Source organism: Camelus ferus, chromosome X (assembly GCF_009834535.1).
Source record: "Camelus ferus isolate YT-003-E chromosome X, BCGSAC_Cfer_1.0, whole genome shotgun sequence".
Classification (NCBI taxonomy): domain Eukaryota; kingdom Metazoa; phylum Chordata; class Mammalia; order Artiodactyla; family Camelidae; genus Camelus; species Camelus ferus.
Window position 1 is genome coordinate 28,842,542 of NC_045732.1, and position 13,772 is coordinate 28,856,313.

The following is a 13,772-nucleotide window of genomic DNA, read 5'->3' on the forward strand; positions in this document are numbered from 1 at the left end:
TATATTTTATAAACCTTAACTGGCTTTTCTTTGAGTATTTGAAAGTATTAATGGAATAATCTAATTATAGAGGATGGCAGGGGAATGTTTGAGCCAGTTAATTTTTTTAATCCAAATAACTGTTTAGCAGTTGTGATGCCTGCTTTTAATTTATAGGAAAGTCTCTTCACATTTTTTCCTGTTGAATCTCTTTTAATAACCAAACCATGTTTCATCTTAGATTCTTTGTCAGCCTGAGCAAAACCTGAGCAAAGAAACTGAAAGCAGAGTCTGTTTCTGATTTGTGATTGCTAATTAAACGGGTTTTCATCATGGACGTTTTTACTGTTGCTTTCATTGAAACCCACAAGAAAAGCAGTGTCAGCAAAAAGTCCACTTAGCATCATTGAGTGTCTCTGATTACTCAGCAGAGATGCAAATCTCTAAGAGGATTTGAACTGGTGTTTAAGCTCAAAAATCTAGAATTTATGGTAAAATTTAAGAATGTCTAAGATTAATTGCAAAAAATGACATTCCACAAAAAATATTAGATACTCTTATAGACTTTATTATTAAATTGAGTTATTGAATTGAATACTCAGTGTTGTAGATAAAGTCTAAGCAAGAATTCTTAAATGTTTTAATTATAATAAAGCCTTTCAAGGCAACATGGAATTTTTAAAGGGAAGCATAGTTGCTTATCTACAATTTCAAAGTGCTTTGATGATTTCATAGCTATCTACAAACTGACTTTAGTCAGAGAAAAAAACTTTTCTTGAGAAACAGTTTCAGAGGATGGTTGAAAAAATTTCACTGGCCTAGTTTCTCTTGTATTTAAATATTATTGCTTCTGTCCCCCCTCTCTCCCCTTTGCTGACTGTAGAAAATCTCTCATAGCCTGGTGAGTAGGTTGCCCACCAATTATGCTACCCATTCATTTGGAAAAGATACAGTGCATTTCCATTTAGTTTTAGTCAAGCAGAAGTCTGTTTACTTAACAGATTTATCTGGAATCTTCCATGACCCTCCAAATTATTATAAGCTCTAGTCAAGCATTAGGTGTTTTTAAAACTTAATCTTACTTGTTTATTTTTTTAAGAATCTCATAAGATCAAGAGTGAGATTTCACAATAAAAGATGAAGGTGATTTTCTGGAATGAGAAATTCTTATGGTCCCCATTACAAAGTACAGCTGTGATGTGCTTTGGGCTTTAGCATAACAGGGAAATCAGATGTCGTTTTTAAATGTCCTGAACATCTATCTTGAATGTTATCTTGCCCAACCTTTCAGACCAGTTAGTTGGAAATGCACTGTCACTTTTTCTGCATGCTTCACCAGAGGATATTCCCAGGAATCCTCCAGAGATCCCTCTCTGCGAAGGAAAAGGAGCGCTTTCTGTGCCTGACCGCACGCATACAGTAGATCCTGCTGGTTGTTCGATGTTAACTTCAATAGTATGAGCAAGGGCTTCTTTCTGTATTTAAATACATCAAGATATACAGCCTCTAGGTTTCCTAATTCTCTCTCAGCCCTTTATGGAATTTACCCTTCACTTATTATCCAGGTTCAGATTTTCTAAGACTATTTACAGTAAATAAAAAGACAGGTCTTGAACTAACCAGAAAGCGTGAAAGAAATAAAATGATAACTACTACCTAGAGGGTATTTTCTGTTTTGTAAAGGGTTTCCACACAGATGCTATTATTTCCTTGTAGCCATGTGAGGTGGCCTCTATTTTTACCCTCGCTTTAACACCCCAGGAACTGGAAGCTCCCAGGGGCCAGGAGACTGGCTTCCAAATGGCAGGCTGAACGGTCGGGCCAAAGCTTTTGTTTGGCGCTCTTCCTGGTACATCACCTGTACTTAAGGGAACATATTCCTTTCCCCTAATTTCCTAATACCGGTACAGATTGCTTTGTATGAGTGTAAAGTATTCCTTTAAAAATTAAGTTTGGTAAACTCCACAGTCAGCCACTGAAATCTCATTTTTCCCCCTGGAATGCTGGCCATCCTTGATCAAAATAGAAACCACTATTCATCACATAAATTAACTCTAACTTATAAAAAACTTGAAGGGTGATGTTGGTTATGAACAAGTAATACCCAGTACCTGAACACTCTTGTGTTTCTTTTCTTTTTTTTTTTCTTTTGGTGGGGTTGTGGTGATCCAACTGATTGATTGATTGATTTGTGGGTAGGACTAGGGATTGAAGCCAGGACTTTGTGCTTGCTAAGCACGTGCTCTACCAGTGATCTATCCACCCTGTGTTTCTTACTTAAGCAGTTTGGGTAGGAAGTACAGTTGATAAAATGCAACATTCCAAAGTAAATATGTTCCATGCTGTTTGATAGCTATTCATATGTTCATTTAAAAGGATGTGTTAGTCTTTAGTAGCAGCAATAATAGCAAAGAGCAAATGGACTTTGGCATTCATATAAGCTCAATAAGGCCAGTCCCATTTTGTAGATAGAGGCCTAGAGAGGTTTCAGCTGCCTGCTCGGTGACTGAGTGACTAACCAGGAGTACAGCCCACGTCTCCTGACTGCCAGCCCAGTGTGTCATGTCCGCACTCCAGTGCCATGCCTCTTCCTGCCATTCTAGGAATCTTTCTAGTGTCTGTCTCTCTGAACCACTCATGTAGTTGAAACAATGGCTTTGTCTTGTCTGCCCACATGCTCTGGCATGTTGCTCTTCGTGTTCGTTTCTGTTGCAGTTATGTTAGTGGAGCCAACAGTTTGTGATTATTCATAATCCTTTTTTTAAAATTTTATTAGAAAGCTGGGGCCTTGGAAGGTGTGCCAATATCTGGGGTAAGTCTCATCAGCAACCATCTCCCTGTGACCTCCCTACCCCCAATCCCTTCCATGTTACAGCTTTCCTTAATCAGTCTGCTGCTTCCTTAACTGTGAAGAATAAATAAGAGCAGCAGAATTGGCTAATTCATGTTCTTATGTGACACAGTGTGGGCCACTGAAAATTTTCTGAGTAAATTAATTGGAAATCTCCCTTCCCGTACCTGTTACCTCAGAGGAGTGTTAACAAATGGGAAAATGGCCAAGTGGAGGCAATGCAGAGAACATAAGACAGTTCATTCCTTCATAAATAAAGAAGGAAAGATAAATCTTATGGTTCTTGTAAAAAGGAAATTAATAGTAGTCTTAGTCGGTGTTCTTTGTTGTCATTTATACTTTCAGTGTTTGGGGGACCAGTCAGCTGCACTGGTGGGACAAATGTGCTTCCAAGATGGACAAGCCAAAAACACGTGAGTTTCAGAAATCTGAAAACCAATGGCGTTTTGTTGGTTTGTTTGTTTTTCCCTTTGGTGTTTTGAATGAGGAAAAGCTTTTGAAGTTCATCTGAGCTGAAAATTAGTAGCTTCAGAGTTCCAATAAAGATATAAAAATGTTTTCCCGTTTGTATTTCTTCATCTGCTTCAAATAAAATACATTATGCCATAGGTAAACACACTGATGAGGCTTGTGAAAACCGTGATTTATAAAGGTCCATACCTTTTTCATCCAGAAACTAAATTTTGGTTTAAAGTATTCTTGCCTTTTGGGGAGCTTGTTCGGGGATGGGAGGAAGGTTGAACAGAGGGGAGGAAGAGTCATAATTAACTACAGTTTTCAAGGTATTGTTCCTGTCCTAGACTTTCTCGCTAATTGTAAAGTAATTTTCTTTGTGTGGGACTTTCAGTGTTATTTCCCTGGCATTGTGCTTTCTCCCTATTACCTGAAGTTTTTTCTTTGATAAGAAGAAGAAGGAATGATGGAAGTAGAGATTTGGTGCATTTTCCTCCTAATCTCATCTTACTACTCACACACGTGCAGAGTCTGTAACAAGCCACATACCTAAGAATAATAAGATTATTCCCACTTTAGTAGGAGAATACAGATGCTCGGAGAGGTTATGCTAGCAAGTGAGAGAAGCAATCTTTGCACCCAGATCCAGCTGATTTGACTTAGCCGGGGCACATTACTGTCCCCTGCTTGGAAAAGATTTCCATAGATCCAGCAGGAGACTGTCTACATTTACTGTGCTTTTCTTTCCTAATTCTCTCATCAGTGTTAACTTCAGTGGTTAGTTTCTTCTTTTGTGAATAATGGAACATCTAACATTTTAGATGAAATGTTCTTGTAGTCTAGCAGGAGCAGCTGTCCTCATGCAAGAGTGTGATATTATTTGTGTGAGAATTTTTGGTGGGGGAAGGGAGATATGAATATTCTGTGCAGGTCGTGGTATCCTAGGTTACCACAAGGAAAGCTTGAGTCAGCGAGGGTCTGGTAACATAGTCTATGAATTCTGGGTTCCAGGTAGTTGAATCAGGAATCAAGAGAAGTGACGGAAAAGTAGGCTATTCCCTCCGCCCCCTTCTTTCCTCCTCTGCCAAGCACACTAATGCTAGTAAGTCAGATGGTATCTCTATTTGTCAAGTACCTAACACAGTAATACAGAGCACATGGGATCCAATAAAATTGCCTGATTTTCCTTCTCTTTATACTCCCCCAATCCCTTAAGCATTATCAACCAAGTCCTGAATGATGCATTTAAGTTAAGGACGGCTTGTTGAATATCTCTGCAGCTCCTCCAGGTTGAAGGAGGGGAATAGCCAACTGTAAGGTCTTTCAGTTCATGTTTGTGTTCCTGAGGAGAAAGAACACAAACACACAGTTCATCATATTATAAATCAGAACGTATGTGCCGTAAGACGCTTTGAAGTACTTATGTTGGGTTTCATAAGGAGGGGAGAAAAGTCACAAAACATTATGTTAGTAATGAAATGTTCTAAAGAATGCGCAGTATGGTGAACACGTGGAACACTGACCAAAGATGCATGTGGGAAAATGGAAGGCTTTGTTTAAAGACTGTACAGAACATTCAGGTAGGGAAGTAGTTGTGGGAAAATAAGGCTAGGATGGTGTTGTGAAGGCCTAAATTTCAACTGAGGAGTTTTTTCTTGAAGGCATTGGGACACTTCTGAAGGTTTGTGAGCTGGTGTTCAGAGTCCACTTAATAATATGATCCTGGATCAAAGTGAGGAGAGGCTAGAGGCAAAGAGGGCATGGTGGAGGCCACTATGCCATCTCAGTAACAAGGACAAAGACTAGGAAGGTGAGGAGAGAGAGGGAGGCTGTGGGTGAATGTCCATGACACTGCAGAGGGACAGGAGACAGGAAGCACGTATGAAGTCTAGTCACCTGGACCTAGTGGTTAGGCTTAGCCAAAGTAGGAAACGCGTCCAAGTAGAAGAATTTCTATTTGGGACACGGTGGTACTGATAGGTTATATATCTATCATACACATTTGGAAATGGGGAATGAGTTCATTATAAAAGTAGAGGTTTTGAATTTCCCGATTTAGAGGTGATTTTTGAAGCAACAGGACTAGATGAAAATACCAAGAAAAAATTTACAGGTAGAGGAGATATTTTTAAAAGTAAGAAACACAGGGATGGAGAATGCAGACAAATAAGAATGTAGTTAGTCATTAATGTGGTGATCCCAGGTAGAGATACTTGGGGGGTGGGGTGCTTGGTCAGCAGTGCAAAATACTCCATAAAAGTCATGGAGGCTGAGGCTGACAAATTAGGTCTTCGGTGGTGACCTCTAAGAATGAATGAAGCTTTAGTAGAAGGCTCAAGATGGAAGCCAGGTTGCAAATGGTCCAGAGAGATGCAGGTAGGTAGAAAATAGAGGCAGTAAGACACTGTGTTTGTAGAAAGGCAACCACCCAGGAACGATGTGTGAAGTAGGTAGTTTGTTCTTTTAAAAGGATCACGCCAAGTTTGGGGAATTTTGTTTGTTTGTGTTTTTAAGTTCGTATTTATTAAGTGCCTTGAGCCTTTGTGTCAATTTTGTACTTTAAAACTTGTATGTACATTACTGTTCAGTATACAGAGTGTATGGGGACTAAATGGGTTCAGACTTCTCCTTTTAAAAGCATGGGGGAGGATATATAGCTCAGCGGTAGGGCACATGCTTAGCATGCAAGGAGTCCTGGGTTCAATCCCCAGGCCCTCCATTAAAAAATTAATTTAAAAAATAAAATGAAAAGCATGGAACAGATAATTAACTTTTTTGTGAGTATCTATTAAAGGATATTAAAATATATAGCTTTTTCAGCATTGTGGAAGTAATAAGGTATAGTGATTTATGTGTTTAAATTCGTGAATATGTCATTACCTGTACCTAGTGTTTTTTAACTAGTGTCTTTGAAAACTTAGATATTCATCCTGAATGTGCTGGCTATTCATCAAGCAGGCCCAGAATCAAGCGGAAGAGATAGGCTGTATCGGGCTAATTCTTATTCACAGCAGTGGTGCCTGGAAAAAATTGCCTTCGGTTTCTATTTGCTTCCACAAGACAAATACAGCTCTTCGGGTCTGTTGACTTAGCGGTAACTGGTCGTAGCGTCTGCTGGGATCCCCTTCCTTTGGACTGAGCACTCCCTCTCCCTTCTCCTCTCTGCCCAAACGTTGCAGGGCACAGTGGCAGGGTCCATGGGGAGGGAATCCTGAGTTCAGGCAGGGCAGCTGTGGTGAGCCGAGGGTGACTGTCACAGCCAACTCAGTTGAAAACTGTTGCCATGTGACCCTTACTGTATCAGTTTGGGCTACTTATCTGCCTGGCACAAGTCAAAACTACTCTCTCATGTCCAAGCACCAGATTTGCAGAGTCCAAAGTTGATGCTGATAAGGCTACCACAAAAATTCACTTCCCATGGCAGCTGCGTTACATGCTGGCTGGGACTCTCCCACCACTGTTAGAATGCCCCATCCTGCACAGAGAATGGGAAGGCTAGGCTGGAAATAGCCTTCCCCTCTGTGCCTCTCTTGTGCCCAAAGTCCAGCTCCACTTTCCTGCACCCTGGACCTAACGGCCTCTGTGTGCCAGAAGATGGTGGCATTTCTTGCCTTATGACTGTACTAACGATGGAGCAAGGCTGGCCGGCCCCGTTGCCAAATGGCTCTTAAGTCATGATGCTTCACTCCACGTGGATTAGTAGTAACGTAACTGTGCCTGCATTTAGGATTTGTTGTAACTAGTGGTATTTTACAAACATAGCCCTGGGCTATGACCAAGCACCACATACTATATGTGCATTTTTCTATTAGGATCACACTAGGTACATTTTCTTCTAGACTGTTCTTTGAACATTATTCCAAAAGAGTATGTGATGTTTGTTAGCTTTGGGACGTTTTCTAAAACTTTAATATAATTACTTTTATTATACTAAGTTAAATGTCAGTTGAAATTTGTATTCATACTATTTACTTTTTGTAAGTAATTTGTATTATTTACTTTTAATAAAATTGTCCTACTATTCACTCTCCCCCAACTATAGGTATGGAACAGGCTGTTTCTTACTATGTAATACAGGCCGTAAGGTTGGTTTTTTCAAATTAAGAGATTGATGAAAGTCTTCTTTAACTTCATAAAAGTAATGCTTGAACATAATTTGCTATTTTGAGTCAACAAGCTTTTATTTAATTTTTAACAGTTTAATTTAGAACTCAATAAAAATGATGAAAACCACTAAATTTGAATGGTTCTCTGAATTTTATACATATGTTTTTAATTGTGTTGATGGGATATCTGCACTAGGATCTTGTCAGATTCTTAATGCAAATCAAATTTGGAACAAGGGATAAACTTTTTGTACTATTTAAATGTGTTGTTCTTAATACTGGTAATTTTGACTGTTAAGATTTATTTTCTAATTTGTTATATTTATTGAATTATGTTTTTGCTTTAAAAATATTATTGAATTATGTTTTTGCTTTAAAAATATTCTTATGCTCTCTTTTTGTTTTCCTGACTGCTGAATCCTTTTTCTCTTTCCTACAGTGTGTATTTTCTGAACATGGCCTTCTAACCACAGTTGCTTACAAACTTGGCAGAGACAAACCAGTATATTATGCATTAGAAGTAAGTACTTTTCATTCATTATAGATAATATGACAAACATTCAAAGCTAATGAAAGTCACAGTGCTCTCTGTAAGAATGAGAAGCAACTCCTCATCTGTTAAAAAGTTCTATCATGAGATTGCAGCAATTCAGTCACATCTTCAGGCTTCACTTTTAATTCTAGTTCCCTTGCTATTTCCACCACATTGGCAGTTACTTCCTCCACTGAAGTCTTGAACCCCTCAAAGTCATCCATGAAGGTTGGAATCAACTTCTTCTAAACTCTTTATTAATGATATTTTGACCTCTTCCCATGAATCACAAATGTTCTTAATGACATCTAGAATGGTGAATCCTTTCCAGAAGGTTTTCAGTTGACTTTGCCCAGATTCATCAGAGGAATCACTATCTGTGGCAGGTATAGCCTTACAAAATGTATTTCTTAAATAATAATACTTGAAAGTCAATATTACTCCTTGATCCATGGGCTGCATAATGTACGTTGCGTTAGCAGCATGAAAACAACATGAATCTCATTGTATGTCTCCATCAGAGCTCTTGGGTGACCAGGTGCATTGTCAATGAGCAGTGATATTTTGAAAGGAATCTTTTTTTCTGAGCAGTAGGTCTCAATAGTGGACTTATATTCAGTAAACCATGCTGTAAACAGATGGGCTGTCCTCCAGGCTTTGTTGTTCCATTTCTAGAGCACTGGCAGAGTAGGTTTAGCATAAATCTTAAGGGCCCTAGGATTTTGCGAATGGTAAATAAACATTGGCTTCAACTTAGAATCACCAGCTGCATTAACCTCTAACAAGGGAGTCAGCCTGTCCTTTGAAGCTCTGAAGCCAGGCATAGACTTCTCTCTAGCTATGGAAGTCCTACATGCCATCTTCTTCCAGTGGAAGGCTGTTTCGTCTACATTCAAAAATCTGCTGTGTGTAGCCACCTTCATTAATTAATTTAGCTAGATCTTCTAGGAAACTTGCTGCAGCTTCTACATCAGCATGTGCTGCTTCACCTTGTACTTTTTATGTTATGGAGAATGCTTCTTTCCTTAAACTTCATCAACCAACCTCTGCTAGCCCCAGACTTTTCTTCTGCAGCTTCCTCACCTCTCTCAGCCTTCACAGAATTGAAGGGAGTTAGGGCCTTGCTCTGGATTAGGCTCTGGCTTTAAGGAACTGTTGTGGCTGGTTTAAGCTTTTGTTCAGACCATTCAAACTTTTTGCATATCAGCAACAAGGCTGTTTCACTTTTTTAGCATTCACTGGAGTTCTACTGGAGTGTTCCCTGGAGTAGCACTTTTAATTTTTTTCAAGAACTTTTCCTTTGCATTCACAAGTTGGCTAACCATTTGGTACAAGAGACCTAGCTTTCAGCCTCTCTCCGCTTTAGACGTACCTGCCTCACTAAGCTGAATTATTTCCAGCTTTTCATTTAAAATGAAAGACATGTGACTCTTGAACACTTAGAGGCCATTATAGGGTTATTAATTTCAGTATCATTTCAGTATTGTTTTGTCTCAGGGAGAAGGGAGACCCGAGGAGAGGAAGAGAAATGGGGAAAGTCTTGGTCAGTAGAGCAGTCAGAACACACGCATTTATAGATTAAGTTCACTGTTTTATATAGGCAGTTTGTGGCACCCCAAAACACCAAAAATCACTGATCACAGATCATCTTAACAAATATAATAATAATGGGGTGGGGAGGATATAGCTCAGTGGTAGTGCTTAGCATGGGCAAGGTCCTGGGTTCAATCCCCAGTACCTCCATTTTAAAAAGAGTTAATAATTAAACCTAATTACCTCCCCCCCACACAAAAAAATATAATAGTAATGAGAGTTTAAAATATTGCAAGAATGACCAAAATGTGGCACAGAAACACAAAATAAGCAAATGCTGTTAGAAAATGGCACCAATAGACTTGCTCAATGAAGGGTTGCCACAAAACCTTCAATTTGTTAAAAAAAAAAAAAAGTGAAAAGCAGTATCTGTGAAGTGCAATAAAATGAAGTATGCCCTTAGTGTGATTTGTGCCTCTGTGACCATAAACACTGTTTCTGCCACTCTAGCCTGAGAGTTCACTGATTAGATCTAATAACCCCATCATATCATTGGTTCCAGGAGCATGTATTAAAATATCTAGCTCTTTTCCAAATGAATCATCATCAAGCCAGATCCCCTCCAATTTGTATTTGCACAGATGACCTTTTATTGATCCAAATTTAGGTCTTTGTTTCTTTCTGTTTAATTTCACGATAGTGATTTCAGCCTATTCTGACACTGTGAATTTTTTTCACTCTGTTATTCTTGCAGTGTTGTCTCATCTGGAGAGGTAACACCTCTATGCTTTATGATTTTGTTCCAATTCATGTAAATTTTTTTTAGTTTCATAGAATTTTAAAGTGGAGAGGGACAGTAGATTAGATAACAGGCTTTACAGCACCCCGCTATCTCCTTGTTTTATACACGAAGGCAAGTGAAATTGAAGTCATTTGATCAAAGTGACTTTTGACAGCTAGTTAGTAGCCGATGCTGGATGCAAATTAGGGTTATTGGACATAAAAAGTCTAGATGCCTAGGCCACCCCGCTGTGCCATCTCCTTGCTTGTAAATCTGAATATTCTGGGTTCCAGTCTCCCAAGTCCAGTGTTCTTTTCACTGGATCTCACATAGGTTACACCCTTCTAACCTAGCAACTCAGCCACAACACACACACACAGTTCTATATTAACAATAGTAGATAGAATTTTTTTCTTTTCGATGTTTCTAATTTTTTTTCAGTTAACAAACATTTTTTAAATATTAAAAAAAAAGATCGAAAAAAGTGCTGAGAGTAAAGCTGTATTGGTACAACATTTTCTCAGTAAGTTTATGCAAATTCCACTTGGTCACGCTTCTTCCCCCACCCCCTGCCCCCTTTTTTTGGTAAGTGCTTAAAAAGTGTATATTTAATACTCATTTCTTTGACAGATTGTTGTTAGGCTTGGCATTCTGAGATATTAAAATTTTACTTTCTACACTTTTTGAAAATGGAAACTATACCTGCCCATCTTAGTTTTTAGTCTTTCATTCTCCTTCTGCTGATTTAGAAGCAAAAAACAGTGCATTTTTAATTTTTGGTTTTTGTTTGGGATTTTTTGGTAGTGCCTTTAAATTTTTAAGATATTCTATAACGATATACTTTCCTAAGAGGGCTTATGGTTGTTTAGTATGTTTAACCACCCAACCATGATGAGGATCTCTGCTTTACCTCTACCCCCTCCACCAGCAATCATGTTACTGAATTTAATTTTTTTTATTTACACTTTTTGTAAAACACAATCATTAGTACTGTTTTCAGTCAATCATAAATCATATTTATGGCATATTTTATCCATTTCTGTGTCCAGTATCATTTCTTTGGTCCCATACCTTTTATGTCTTCATCCCCAGGTTTTTCTTGCTGAGGGATAGTGTTTTATAGTTTATAGTCTGGCATAGTAAGCCTATTCTTTATAGGTTTGTCCTTATTTTGCCCTCTCTCTGGGGTGGATATAAAATCTCAGTTGTTTTTTCTACATCCCTCGTGGCCATTTTTTGATACTAGTGAGACCTTTGTTGCTCTGTTCTAAATGTGGTTCCTTTGTAGATAATCAGGTTTATTGTATGGAAGTTTTTAACATTATCTCCTTATCTTTATCTTTGACTGTTCCATAGTTTTACTGTGATAGTCCCTGAGTTTGGATTTATTTTTACTTATTCTGTTAGGTCCTTGGATACAAGTCTGTCTTCAGTTCTGGAGAATTCTCAACAATTATCTCTTCAAATACTGCTTCTCTACCATTACCTCCATCCTCTCCTGGAATTGCTATTGTATGGGTATTGAAACCTTTCAACCCACCCTCCGTGTCTCTTAACTGCCCTTTTGTATTTTTTAATCTCTTTGTTTCTCTGTGCTGCATCCCTGGTGAGTTCTCAGTATCTACCTTACATTTTCAAATTCTCTCTTTAAAACGAAAACTTTTTAATTGTGAAATGGAAGGCATATAAAGAAGAATGCATAAAATATCAGTGTACAGCTTAATAAATTATTATAAAGGGAAGACCCATGTAACCTCACTCAGATCAGTTAACAGAACCTACCAGGAACCCCCCCCCCCCCCCCGCCCTGTGTGCCCCTCCCAATCACAACCTCCTCCCTTTTGCCTAAGGTGATGGCTGTCCTGACCTTTATTATAATCCTGCTCTTACTTTCTGTATAGTTTTAACACTTTAATGTGCAATCCTAAACACCAGAGTTTAGCTTTGCATGTTTTTAATACTTTACATATTAAAAATACAAAAGAGAGAGACTAAGTAATACAGTATGCAATCTTTGATCTGGCCTTTTTCACTCAACATTATATTTGTGAGATTCATCCCTGTTGTTAGATATAGCTGTTATTTCATTCTTTTTCATTACCATATGTTAATGCCACCAGCAGTGTATGGGAACACTTATTTACCTAACATGGCTGTCCATCCTTTTTGTTTTGTTTTGTTTTTGTTTTTGTTTTGGGGAGGGGGTGGGTAATTATGTTTATTTACTTACTTGTTTTAAGAGGAGGTACTGGAGATTGAACCCAGAACCTCACGCACACTAAGCATGAGCTCTGCCACTTGAGCTATACCCTCCTCCGTCTATTCTAAAGTTTATCCCATCTATTACATTTTTAAATTTCACTCAGTAATTTCATTTCTAGGATTTGCAATTCATTATTTTTCATATCTACCTGATTTTGTTTTATTCATCTTTTCTTTTGATTTGTAATTCGTGATTTTTTTCATGGAAATCATACCTTAATTTATCTCTTTGAATACTTTTAGCACATACATATTTTAAATACTTACTTTTCAGACTGGAATGAATTCTATTCCAGCTATTTTGTTGACTTACGTCATTTTTTCCCTTCCATACATTTTTATTCAAAATGGTGCTTGCAAGCTAGCACGATTGCAATAATATCTAATTTACCGAAAAGTATATATATGTATTTTTTAATTTTACCAATTTTTAATTGAAGTATAATTGACTTACAATATTATATTAATTTTAGATATGCAACATAGTGACTTAATATTTTTATACATTAGAAAATGATCACCACAGTAAGTCTAGTTAGTATCGTTCACTATACAAAATTATTACAAAATATTGACTATATTCCTAGTGCTGTACATTACAACCCTGTGACTTATTTTGTAACTGGAAGTTTGTACCTTTTAATCTCCCTCATCTATTTCACTCATTTCCCTACCCCTTTCCCTTCTGGCAACCACCAATTTGTTTTCCTTTTCTGAGTCTATTTCCTTTTTTATTGTATTTGTTCATTTGTTTTATTTCTTTAGATTCCACATATAAGTGAAATCATACTGTGTTTTCTTTATCTGTCTTACTTATTTCATTTAGCATAACACCCTCTAGGTCCATCCATGTATTCACAAATAGCAAGATGTCATTCTAATGGCTGTGTAATATTCCATTTTATATATTTTGAAATTATCCATTTTATCCATTCATCTGTCATTGGGTACTTAGGTTACTTTCATATCTTGGCTATTATAAACAGTGGTGCAATGAACATAAGAGTACATGTATCTTTTTGAATTAGTGTTTTTGTTTTCTTTGAAAAAATACCCATAAGTAGACTTGCTAGATTGTATGGTAGGTAGATTTATTTTTCATTTTTCTAGGAACCTCCATTTTCCATAGTGGCTGCACAAATTTATGCTCCTGCCAACAGCATACACAAGTTCCCTTTTCTCCACATCCTTGCCAACACTTGTTATTTGTTGTATTTTTGATAATAGCCATTCTGACAAGTGTGAGGTGGTATCTCATTGTGGTTTTGATTTGCG

General features: G+C 37.7%; 1 protein-coding gene across 9 annotated transcripts in view; it reads left to right on the top strand.

Annotated features, from left to right (window-relative positions):
- The window catches only part of GK (glycerol kinase), a 69,480-nt gene that overhangs the window by 37,018 nt on the left and 18,690 nt on the right, over positions 1 to 13,772 (top strand). For 5 of the 9 annotated variants that reach the window (XR_004318285.1, XM_032476036.1, XM_032476037.1 and 2 more), the window contains 5 exons: positions 863 to 880; positions 2,756 to 2,791; positions 3,176 to 3,243; positions 7,326 to 7,368; positions 7,829 to 7,909. Coding sequence is in view for 8 of the 9 variants with exons in the window: in XM_032476036.1 (XP_032331927.1) it covers positions 863 to 880; positions 2,756 to 2,791; positions 3,176 to 3,243; positions 7,326 to 7,368; positions 7,829 to 7,909 (246 nt within the window). In the remaining variant the exon portion in view is untranslated. The remainder of the gene's footprint in view (positions 1 to 862; positions 881 to 2,755; positions 2,792 to 3,175; positions 3,244 to 7,325; positions 7,369 to 7,828; positions 7,910 to 13,772) is intronic. The other 4 variants (XM_032476038.1, XM_032476042.1, XM_032476041.1 and 1 more) reach the window with 1 other exon arrangement.